This window comes from Rhea pennata, chromosome 2 (assembly GCF_028389875.1).
Source record: "Rhea pennata isolate bPtePen1 chromosome 2, bPtePen1.pri, whole genome shotgun sequence".
Taxonomy (NCBI): domain Eukaryota; kingdom Metazoa; phylum Chordata; class Aves; order Rheiformes; family Rheidae; genus Rhea; species Rhea pennata.
Window position 1 is genome coordinate 98,687,635 of NC_084664.1, and position 12,613 is coordinate 98,700,247.

General features: G+C 36.8%; 1 protein-coding gene across 4 annotated transcripts in view; it reads right to left on the reverse strand.

Annotated features, from left to right (window-relative positions):
- Nucleotides 1-12,613, reverse strand: part of FARS2 (phenylalanyl-tRNA synthetase 2, mitochondrial) — a 255,244-nt gene that overhangs the window by 228,770 nt on the left and 13,861 nt on the right. The window contains exon 3 of one of the 4 annotated variants that reach the window (XM_062570001.1): nucleotides 238-341. The exons of 1 other annotated variant lie outside the window; for it this stretch is intronic. Coding sequence is in view for 1 of the 3 variants with exons in the window: in XM_062569998.1 (XP_062425982.1) it covers nucleotides 8,127-8,180 (54 nt within the window). In the remaining 2 variants the exon portion in view is untranslated. Of the gene's footprint in view, nucleotides 1-237; nucleotides 345-8,126; nucleotides 8,196-12,613 lie in introns of those variants that run through there. 2 more of the 4 variants (XM_062570000.1, XM_062569998.1) reach the window with 2 other exon arrangements.

Genomic DNA, 12,613 nt, shown 5'->3' on the forward strand with positions numbered 1-12,613 from the left:
ATGTCTTTGTGAAAGATACTTCTGTCCAGGACAGAGTGTTACTGGAAAGAATAGACAAAATTTCCCTGACTGTCCTACTCATACTGTCAGTCTAAACAATATAATGCTACCTACACATCACTAATGATTGGGCTTTACTATTTGATATTAGTAACAAAAATAAGAAGGAGAAAAAAAATGTATATTTTAAGGAGCTACAGAGCTACCAAAGGGTCATGCACAACACCATCTACTTACCTTCCCTCTAGATAACCTTCCTTAAGATGAATTTCAGAGCAGAGTGAAGTTCCAAGTTCCAGGCCTTTGTAGTCATTTAATATTATTTATTATTGTCACCTCTCCTTCTGAAATAAGATGTAAGTTTTACTCAAAAAATTCCCATATTAGCATTCCATCACCTCTCCACCATGCAGCAATTCTTCTGTAGACCATACTCTCAGTATCTCAACCATTCATGAGAGTAAAAGACAGTACACTGACCTATGGGTCAGATGTTTCATGTAGCTGCACTGGTTTAACTGACAGAAGGACTTAGCCCAATTCCTTAAACAAACACCAAGCAGAAGACCAGCAGTAAAAGAGAAATTTTTAAACATAAGTAAAGATGTGCAACAGCAGCAAGGGAAATTCAAAACTGACAAATACTCTTTCAAATTTACCTCCATGTGCAAGTTTCATACAAGAAGTGTCAAAGATGCTCATTCACAAAGCATTATGGTGAATACCTACTCTTTGTAACATATTGATTTGTTCCTCTCTTAAGATTGTTTTATTTCTAAATTATTAAAAGAATGTAGAAATGCTTGAGTGCCATTAGTGACACATATCAGTCTTGATTCAAGGAAATAATTCATTATGTATGTCTTGCATTAGATACTGGACCAGTTGTGCTCTACTTTTAAAAGGCAGGGATGCACCTGTTACTGATCACTGCTTTGGGATCTACATTTTCAACCTTCTTCCAGAATAGGGCCTATTTTACATCTCTAAGGCAGATTGCTCTGCAGGTTCAAGTTGAAACAGAAAATGAACTGTGAGAAATACGGTAGCATGAGGAACACACATGGTCCTCAGCTGCCACAGTCAGCTTTGCATTAAAATCTAAATGTTCTTTACCTATCCATACTGTGATTCCATTGCAGCCTCATTCTGAAGGTTAGTGGCAAGCCAGAGAATGCAATTACACACTTTTCCATACAAGCAATATACCTGAGATGGAGGACCTTAAAGTACTGAAATAAAAATGATTTGGACTCCAGTGACGAAACATATATATAGCTAGCTCCTCAAGCTGTTCTATCTGACACAGATAGAATGTATATCACTGCTCACTAGTCCAGAGCATCAGTGTTAGAATCTAGATACTTAGGAGGACTCTTTTTTGTACAGAAGTTGCTCCAGAAAGCATGGAAAAAGATCATTTTTTGTACTGACATTAGGAGAGAAAAAAATCACTGAGATCAAGCTAAATTCAACCTTATTGACATGGTTCTCCATCACAAATGATAAACTACCACCATCATTACTTCAGTCTGATTACTGTAGTTTAAAGCTCAATTTATAGATATGTGATGAGGTCAAAAACAGTAACTGAGTAGAGAAACAATCGGTTACAAAGAGTCCAAAGTCATGGATAGAATGTCATTCACCAGAGCAAACTGGTCTGCAGAACAATTGTAAAAAACATGCAAAAATGTAAATATATGTAACTATCTACGAATTTCACTCTTGATTATCCAGTAGCTGTAACTGCTGCAGTTCACATCAGTTCTCAGTGGGTTCAAGCCATTACAGACTGGATAGATTACAACATTCTACTGTTAATATAAATCTCAAGTTAAATATTTCACTATACACCCGGCGTGGGGAGTGAATCACCCCACACAAAACCCAAATAAAACCTCACACTAACCAGTCAAAAAAACTGATCACTCCCTAACCTCCTTCAATCTATCATCTGACATTTATCTTGGTGCTTTCTATATCACTGGCAATCACTATTATTAAAACAACAAAACAAGAACAGACATAAAGATAGGTTAGAAAAAAATGTACCAACTATAATGAGAATAATGAGGTACTCATACATTTCCTTTAATAGGCGGGTGAAGGCAAGAAAAACTTCCAAAAACTTCATAGATCAATACATAGTACAGGTAAGGGGGCATCATACATTTAACGTGATGGGGGAAAAAGGGCTGGAAGCAGGCCATGAGATAAGAAAGATCTGGTAATGTTCTGCATCCCAATAATCTGGTGTATAACCAATAAAAGCATCTAGGAGCCAGAGCTGCAGAAGGATGCACTAATAATATAAGATCTAGAAGGGAGAGGAAGAACAAGACATTCCAGACAGTATGCAAGGAAAAAAAAAATCTGTATTTCTATTGGTTTCCAGTAAAAATCCTCAAGAAAGGGGAACTAGAACGGAAACTCAAACTGTATATTCTTAAAAAGTACTATCACCAGGTTATATTAGTGTTCCCAAACCTTAAGTGCAGCACAATACAATAACCTTAACAGCCAGCAAGTAACAAACAACTAACTCTCAGCTCAGTATGATCAAATTTCTTATTCTCCTATATTTGTGACAAGAGATAACATGTCTAGAAACATTTAATGTTATGCTATATATTAATCTATATTGATTTTTTTCCTAGAATTGCCCCTATCAGTCTTAGTAACATACTAGAGAACAAAATTTGCAATCACAGATGGAAATCTAGGAACCAGGCCTGATATAAAATTACCGACTCTCCAAACCTCTAGCATACAGGGAAGTTGAGCTCTCTCTGAAGTAGTTTGGGAGAACAGCTTGTGAGTTCATTTTTATGGTTCAAATTTGAGCAGTTTACACACACTTTGGTTCCTCAATGCATAAGAAGATCCATCGATTTTAGTAGGATTTGCGAAGGATTAAGGTAAAATTCAACAGAAAGTTTTTTTTTTTTTTTTTTTTTTTTTAATCAAAGGTAGAGCCACTTCAGTTGTCTTACCTAAAAATCACATAGCACAAACACCAGTGTAGTTCTCCTCAAAGGGGCTTATCAAGCACTTATTTTTTTGCCATTGGGAAAGGGCTGAGATAGGAGCGGCTCTTTGTAGGAGAGCCCAGTTCTACAGGTCAGTGTGCAGAGGACTTCCGTCTCTCCATCCACATGGCCTAGCCCTTCGAGACAAGTGAAGGAGAACGAGTTTGCCAGAAAGAAGAAAGAGGAGTAAAGCACAGGGGAACAAAGTGCCAAAACAGTGACCTGGCCAGAGAGGCTGCTTGGTCTCATATCAGCTATATGCCTTTTGTTGATCTCATTCTCAAATCCAACCAATTGATAAATCTTAAAACTAATACACAAAAGAAAAAAAAATGCATTGCAAAGACCTGCTAAGAATATGGGGCTCAGTTATCCTAATGCAGATACCCACACAAGGAGATTTCAATAGGAATTGGAAGTGGGGAAAAGCAAGCTATTGGCCTGCTTCAAAGATGCCTGCTCATGATTCTGAGAAAGGTATGCGACAGTCATACACAGCTAGCTCTAACATGGTTTAGACAGTCTCATAGTAAGATGTTTTTTACTTTAGAACCATGTTCTCTGTCTCATCTCTTCAGAGAAAAGAATTCATTACTGATTAAACTTTTAGAAATGTATTTCTGTATAGATAAAGCTCGCAGTTTATTCAATTCCGTGCAAAAAATCTCTATTTTTCTGTTGCCTTGTGATGAAAAAATACAACAGAGGATATCCATCCTTCCCAATATCTCATCTGCCGCTAATTCTTTCAATATTTCAATATAAAAAGTAAGTGTACTGCTATGTGTACTGCTATATTCACAAAGAAAGGTGGTACAGTAGTCTAGTAAGCAAGCATAAGAATGAACTAATGTAGCATGAACTATTTTGTAAGGGCAGTCTAGGGCAAATAAAACTCAGAACCAGGCTACAGAGAAGATGACAAAGGGAAGATACGCTTGAGCCTAGTATTCAGCACACGTGAAAAACTTTGTATTGGCCGCTACTGGAGATCCCTCAGTGACTTTAGAATAGAGAACAACCGAAAACAGAAGGAAAAAATTCCAGCAGATGGCTTTGAATGAGGAGAACAGAGACAGGTGACTAACTAGTCTGAAAGGAATAAAAATAAAATGGGAGCAATGCCATAGTGTTATCATTTTTGTAGAGCCACCTGGAGAGGTAGCTGGCTTATCAATGAATGCCAAAATGAGTGCCCATCTGCTCACCCTAATACATATCCCTCACTGGGAAAAAATATATATATAAGAAAATACAACCCTAAGCACTACTCACATGCCTTCAGAAGACCTGTTTATTTCAAGTATTTATTTGGGCCACACAAGGCTTTACAACTACTTGCTCTGAAGACAACAATGCTTTAAGATCATCCTTGGGAGCACACAGCCAGGCAGTAACTGTAAAAAATAATGACAGCAGAAAGCACCAATGCCTTAAATAATCAAAACCTCTGTAATTATCACTGCCTCCAAAATAACTTTAGGTAGAAAGGATTGGCCAACAGAATGGACTGATAGTAAAGCTGTAAACAGGAAGGCCGTTCAAAATTCAAGAACCGAGTATCTCTCTGGAGATAACAACAGCTGCAAGTGTCTCCATTCAAGAAGTGAGCAATGGTGCTGGCTGACCATACCTCCTCCGCTGGCCACCCACAATGCCACTAAGGGCCATTCTTCAGCTGATTCTAAATGCAGACTGAGAAAGCAGATTACAGCTAGCAGAAGGTGGAATGGCAAGTACTCAGGCCTCTCAAAGTATCACTACACAAAGAAATAGATGACAGAGAAAACGAAAACATACAGGTTTGTTTGCCTTTGTAAGTCTGAAAGCAAAATGCTTCTTTATTAGCACTAACCTTTACCAGCTGCCAAACATTGTTTTTACAAGAACAATGAATGAAGGCATAAGAGTTTGGAGCAGAAAGTCAAACTTTCCAAATTTGAGATTTCCAAGCTGACCTTTTGATTCAGAGCTGTATTTCCTTTTCAAATGTGACAAATTCACGCGGAAAAAAAAAGTTTAGTTTGACATCATCCATTCAACCACCTCAATAAAAGCAATTCAATCACACAGAACTGTCCAGATTCTCATAATGTTCTCCAGAATAAGACAAGCCTTTATATATTCACAACCATCTCAGCAATATATAAGTCATCATATCACTTTAGTTTCATTGCTTATTTGCACTAGAACTTACACATAAATGTATGGTGCTAAACTCTGCCTCTCACATGGCAAAAATGAGCAAGAATTAAATATAAAATATGCTTAAACATGTATGATAAGAAAATTAAACAAAACCCATTTTTGAGGAAATATGAATCACAAAATATGACCAAACATATTTTTATACAGGCCCAAGTTCCATAAAAGCCCACTTTTATAAAGGACAGAATTCTTTTAAAAGTTAATATAACACCTGGGTCTTGATTTTAAAGAGCTTCTAAGCAGCAGTTGCAAAATTGTCCATATTTTAGCCAAGTTAATAGATACTGCATGGGGTGCAATACAAAAAAATTTATGCATCATTTAAAATGTATTTATTTTTTCAATTTAATGCTCAGGATATTCACTTCTTCAACAAGTATTAGATTATTTTGTTTGTAGAAATTTCTTTAAACTTAGTTGTCCTCAAAATTTTCTATTTCAGCAAGAGCTACAAAATTTAACAAGTTTAGTGTTCCTGAGACTGAAGTGAAACACATGATTCCTAAAGTCTCAAGGCTAAGACCTTAACTGTGCCAGTCGCAAAACTCAGCCCTTTCAGCTGAAGTATAAAAGTTAACACTGTAACACTGCATTAGAGGGTGACTAAACATGTAGGTATTTCCACTGTTCCACTGTTTTGTATTTCCTGCATCAACGCACAGTAAAGTTAAAAAAAAAAAAAAAAAAAAAAAAAAAGCTAATGTGATTTGGTTCATGCATGAACTTGACCACATTTTTTGAAATACTGTGGGTGTAGGGTTTAGAGTGGGAAATCTCAGATACAATGTCAAATAAAATTCTGCTTAAACAAAAATGAACAAAGCCTTCCACCATGGCCAGTAAACTCTTGAGGTCATATTACATATTTTTAACTACAGCATTATTCACAAGACATCCAGTTTCTAATCCAATATAAACAGTTGTTTTTTAAATAAATATTTTTCTGAAACATTTGGAGCAAGCCTGCATCACTAAAATCTTGCATGTGAAACAGAGATCCTTAATTTTTAATGTCTGTTATAAAAATGCATCAGGAGAAAAGTTAAAGTTATTATAATGTTAATCATCCAATATGTTAGTAGCAAAATATCCCTTTCTCTTCCCTCTTAATTTACTACATCTTGTTTTTAAATCATCTATTTTCAATACGGTATGAGTAAGGCACATTGCCATGGCAGATACACTTTGCGCACACTGCAGGAAAGAAGAAAGGCAGATAACGCCCACAGCCAAATAGATTTAGCAAGGCCTTGGATAGGATATTGTACCCACTGGTGAAGGTTTTACCTTGAACCTCTGAAACAGCCTAATCCAAAAACTATTTAAACATATCACACATTTCCTAATTTTACAAGCATTAAATTGTTCTCACTGTGAAAAGGAAAAAAAGTACAACTACATATAATATCATTGATCAATAGTTACACAGCCTACCAAGTTTTTTTTCTTCCTTTTTTCCCCTTCTCTCCAACCATTTGCTGACCAGATTCATCTGCAGAGCAGGGCATCCTACCTGTATTATATATGTCATTCTTGATTTATTTAAGAGGAAAAAGTAATCAGCTAAGTAGATATACTGCTAACTATAAACTCCTAACCTTCAAAAACATTTCACTGTGCTAGAAATCTGCTCAAAAAAAAAATCTCACAGTATTTTCTTAGAAAGCAAATGTGCATGACAGCAGCACAACCTGATGCAATCCACTAGGTCTTAATTTTAAATTGCATTTTAGTTTTTTAATCTGCCTTGCATTCACATTTAATAGAGCAGAGCTAGTTACTAAGAATTACTCTACCCCAACCTCAACATATTTCAACATTCTAGAATTTTGAACATCTCTCTAGGAAGTAACATTTCTATTTATCTCAGCTGAATCAGATTCAGGTTTTGTGCTGCTATAATTTCTGTTGAGATGAATTTTTACTTTACATAGCAACCATAAAACAGTACTGCTCTGTTCAGCAGACCTTTTCGTTAAACCTATTCAGAATTATTCAGTGTCTGCTCACTGCACTGCAAAAGAAGAGTTTTCCTTCCCATCCCAGGTTACCAGATGCAGTATCAGTCACTATCAGCCTCTTTGAAGATAAGGAACTTAGTAACTAGTCCAATCACAACAGTTATACTTCTGGAAACTCTCATTATTTAATTACAACCAGCAAAGAGATCCATTCCAATTTAAATACTGAAACAGAGCCCGAAGGATCAGTAGTTTGGAAGAGAGAAGGGGGAGGAAAAAAAAAGAAAAACTTTTATATAAACCGAATTTACACATTTGGGGAATCAATGTCACAATAAGCACAAAAAACCTCAGCTTTTGCAAGTATCGCTGAATATTTTCAGTAAGCTCATTTTGGCTTATTTCTACTCACAAACACAGGTATTTTTGGACCACAGCTTTAAAAGTACAACATTTACTTGCTTGAAAAGATTTCTTCCTAAGAGGGGATGCTTCCAAAATTGAATTATTTTAGCCACAGTGGAAGAACAAACAAAATGAATGAAATATTTGTTCATATTGGCACTAGATTATTTTAACTCCACTTCTACCTCAGAAACATATGAGTTTTTCCAGGACAACAGACTTAATGCTGGCAGAGTTCAACCACCGTAGTATCAAGCAGGTCTCTGTTCTTCTATACCAGGAAACTGTGTGTGCCAGCTGAATTGGGGAGTTGTTTTTGTTTTTAACCTCTTCAGCCTAAGCTTACAAATCTATTTAATTATCTGGCCTTATCTTGGTACTCTAGGGAGAGGTTTGCTTAAATAATTCTTATAGTTTCCTGGTTGGCTTAGAAAATGAGGAACCTTCTATGAGCAAAACAAATGAGCAAAACAAACCAGATGCTCCTTTTAGCACACAGTAAATGAAAGTTTTCAGCTACCCAGACATCCTTAATTATTTTCAGCAAATAGGTCATCTGTGTAGAGTTGCTCATTGTGGTTCTTCATTCCTCTGCTGAGTTAATTTCATCTTGGAGCACATGGCATTTCACTGCGAAAATAAATAGTCCATTTTGTTCTTGCAATAGTCAAAGAGAGAGCAAAGGTGTAAATGTAAGTGCTCGCTTCTGAAGCTAACAATGTCCTTTTCTATAGCATCTAGAGAACCCAAGAAAAGGAGGGTTTTAAGGTTTTCATACCACTTGTGAGACAGTATCTTACTACTAACCAGTGGCAGAGAGTGGGCTTAGCAGCAAATTGATCCAGAGCCATTACCCCTGGATATTTAGAATCAAGCTTTTAAAGTTATTTATATTATTTATTACCTTTCATAAGAAGAGATCATAGCGATGACTAAAAGACACAAGGATTGCATAGCATTACATAGCAGTTGTCAGCGCTTGGAGCACATTTCCCAGGATTTAGGTTATTTGTACCTAGGATTTTTGTTCAGGATCAGTATAGAGAACACAGGCCCCTATCCTCAAGAATGACCATAAAAAACTTTCTAGAGAAAGGATGCTCCACATCTATCCTTGGAAATGTAGTGGCTTCCTAAGAGGATAAGAGCTGAAGAGCCCTGTTTCAAATGCAAACCACAGGTTATAAATATCAAATAGTGCTGGCCAAGTCATCAAATAGGCAGCTCTAGTAGCAATCAGCAGGCAATATCACCATGATTTTCTACAAATTTTGTATCCGCATCTGGTGAGCAGATCTTTTTAGATATCATCAGTGATATTCTGGACAGGTACAGTTTGTCAGCTACAAGCAATAGGTACAAGAAAGTATTCATTTTGAGTGAAAAATTACTCCATAATGCAAATATATTACTCAATATATGCTTGGCAGGACAGCATCTTGAAGGATAGCCAGTTAAAATACTGGCTTGTGGTCTTATTTTTACACAACATCTCACATTTCAAGTAATGATAAATGATTCAAAACTGAAATTACTAGCAATTTTTTAAATATAATCACTTCAAATCTTTCCAGTAAAAAAATAGACATCTGAGTGCAGTGCAGTTTCTGGGCAGACCATCCTCTGAGCCACAATCTTCACCAGGCGGACTGTTTTGTTACAGCGAGGTTTGTGTTCATGTATGCACATCTGCACATGGGGAATGAAGATGGGGAAAAAAAAATCATTCTTTTGCACATGCACACACAAAGTAATGTAATATCTTCTGGTACCTCATATATGTTCTAAAAAGCTTCAGTAGAAGCAACAGGAAAGAGATACAGAAAATAGAGTAAGAGTTACATTTCTCCACATTTTTGAATTGGGGTATTGACCCTGGAATGGGAAAAATTAAGAAAAATTAGTATCTCCAATTTGCAAAATGAGTAACTAACTACTGCTTATCCTGTGGCTTCCTTTTACTGGTGATGGGTAACAGGCAGGAACAGCTTTCTCAGTGCAACTGGAAGATCAGAGAAATGGAACACTAACTCCCTTCCAAAACTGTAGAGCTAAGTAAACGGGTATTTGTTGAACTCTGCTTTCAGGATACCACTCATGAGTGCTCGCTTGCTCTTTCTCCCTCTCCCCCTCTCTCTCTCTGAGTTCATCCAGTGCAGCTTACTCCACTCCAGAAAGAAGTCTGAGTTCCACAAAAATATGATCCAAAAACCATGAGCCAATTGGGATAGCAACTGGAATTCTCCTTCCTGTCCCAGCAGCTTACAGCATATACATCTTTGTTTAAAAACTCAATTATAAGTTCTCCACAGAATTAGTGCATCAGTGATGGTGAGGGGCTAACATCCACTTCGTAATCTCTCATGAGAGTTACAGTCCGCTGAGGGAGCAAAACTGCCCCCAAGGAAAGCAAAGTCTAACGACAGCAAGAGTTGGACAGCCACAGAGCTTGGCCTATCTGGTCTTATTCCTGCCAAAGATAGTGATGACTCTAGAAGCAGCCTCCTTTAGAAGTGAATACACACTTCTGTAGTTCACAGAATCATGGAATAATTGATGTTGGAAAAGACCTCCAGAGGTCATCTGGTTTAACATCTCGTTCAAATTAAGTCTAATCAGATCAGGTAGCTCAGGGATTTGCCTACCTGGGTCTTGAGCACTTCCAAGGATTGAGATCCACAACCTATCTGGGCAATCTAACTAATCTAATCAGAAGTTATGCACTCTCTCTTCCATGAGTTCCTCATACGGAGAGGAATGCACACTATATTCACCCACTAACATACAAAAACCAAACCTCTGCCATATCTCTCTAAACCGTCTCTTCTAGAACGGAAAACAGGCAGAGAATATCACTCATGTAAAACTTGGCAAAGATTGAAAGGTGCACAGGTATCTTAACAAGTCACATAGATAGTAAACCAGCTTTCTAATACCTGAGAAGCAGATGTATCAACACATTTCTATCTTCCTTGTCTCTGACTGAGGTAAAATGCACAATGTATTACGAATGCCTTACTCTTTCTTTTCCTTCCATGTCTACTTACCAACACACAGATGGACTTGGCAACTCTGTGCTATGAAGAGGATAGAACTCTCCTGGAGAACTGATTATCCAGAGCACGGAGAAAGAAGAAAATATGCTGGAAGAATACATTATGATCTACAGTGAATCGAATAACTAGAATCCTCAAAAATCAAAGATTAATCAACTTCTTAGAGTTCTATTTGCAGAATGACTTAATTCTAGATTTATATTCCAAATACCTAGATTACTTCTGTATCAGAAACTAGTTCTGACAAGCTATTTAAAACAGCAAAATGAGAACAGCTTTCATGTAAAGATAATTCATTAAAGACCTCATGCAATGCTGACAGATGTTAATTTGAGGAGGTAAGCTGGTAAATATACGACAAGCTATGATGCATTTTTTCAGATAAAGACACATAGGGATACTTTATTAAAAAAAAGTAGATATGTAAGTTTTATTGTTTAAGAAGCCTTCTCTACCTGTAGCAATATAACAGCTTATATTTATGGTTGGTTACCATTTCTACAAAAACATGGTATTTGATAATGATCTCCAGAAGTGGGAAAAACAACCTCTTCTGTTTCAAGTCCTATTTGTAGACATGCACTACTCTTCTAAAATAGCCTGAAAGACAACATATGCATTTTTATTCATAAACCATCCATTCTTGGTCCTTTGAAAATATTTCAGATAGCCCTATTCTCTTTCCCACTTATCTAAGATGTGTCAGCCAATAAAGTATAATTCATTCTCAGGACTGAAAGCAGTTTAGAGAAAACTTTTCTGAAAGCAGCATAACCAGCAAAACTTTTTTTTCTATGTGTCTGGAGGCAAAGCTTGTTTGCAGATTCAGTGAAAAGAATCACTGAATCACTGAATCAACAGATTCATCCTGTTACCTGTGCTTCAGTTGAAGCATTAATTGGGTCTTTCTTCTTTATTAAGTCCTTTATTCTCACACAACACACGTAACCTGCTGTCTTTGAGATCTACACCTGCCTTACAAAATTTGACCAGAAATAAATGGAAAAAGGAGGGCTGACAGTAGATGTACAAATACATACACCACCTCATAGCCCTCACTTCCTTTACAATACAGTTTTAAAAATCAAAAAAAGAACATTAAGCTCAATTCAACAGTGATTTCAAAAAGTTACTGCAAAAAATAACAACAGATTAAGTGAAAGAAGCATTTTGGTTCTTGTAAATGATAAAACTTTATTCTCACTGGTAAAGCTCACTGAGAAGGCATGCACAGCTAATCTGCCACTCTTGGGACAAATTACACTTACGTACCATCTATCTCACTTCTTTGAATATCATTCATCCAGAATACGTACTGCTGTCATTAAGCTACAATGGGTGTAAGTGTGAAGAGACTGATTATTATCCAGAAGTCTCCAATGGGTGTGTGAAAAGATCGATTATCATCCAGAAGTCTCCAACAAGCTCCCACTGCACTTCACTTTGGATGCATAGGCATTACTGAGTAGACTTTGTAGAGTCAACTCATATGTACACAGAGCAGTCGCGTAACAAGCAAACCTCATATTTCCCTGTGGGAGACCCTGGGCAGAAGTATGAGAGTTACTGCTTTTTAAAGGCCCAAGTGTTGGGAGGTATGGCAGTAAGGACCATAATTTTTGAAACAGTACACAACTTGGAAACAAGAATCTACATTAGAGCCATAAAAGTTGATGAATTGACATTTTCCAACATATGAAACCAATCTCAATCCCTAATCAGTAGGGGTCAGATATGTACTCTAATCCTTGAAAATCTTGTAGCAGTGATCTAATAGTAGGTTTGTGACAGAGTCAGACACAAAAAAGAAGTTTTCCCAACTTGTACAATAATACCTTGATCATTTAACTATGCTGTTTCAAGACAGGCAAGCAAGATGTGTGTCTCATTTCACTCATCACAGAACCAGCCTGATGACTGTCACCACACAACACCACTTGATGCAAATCAG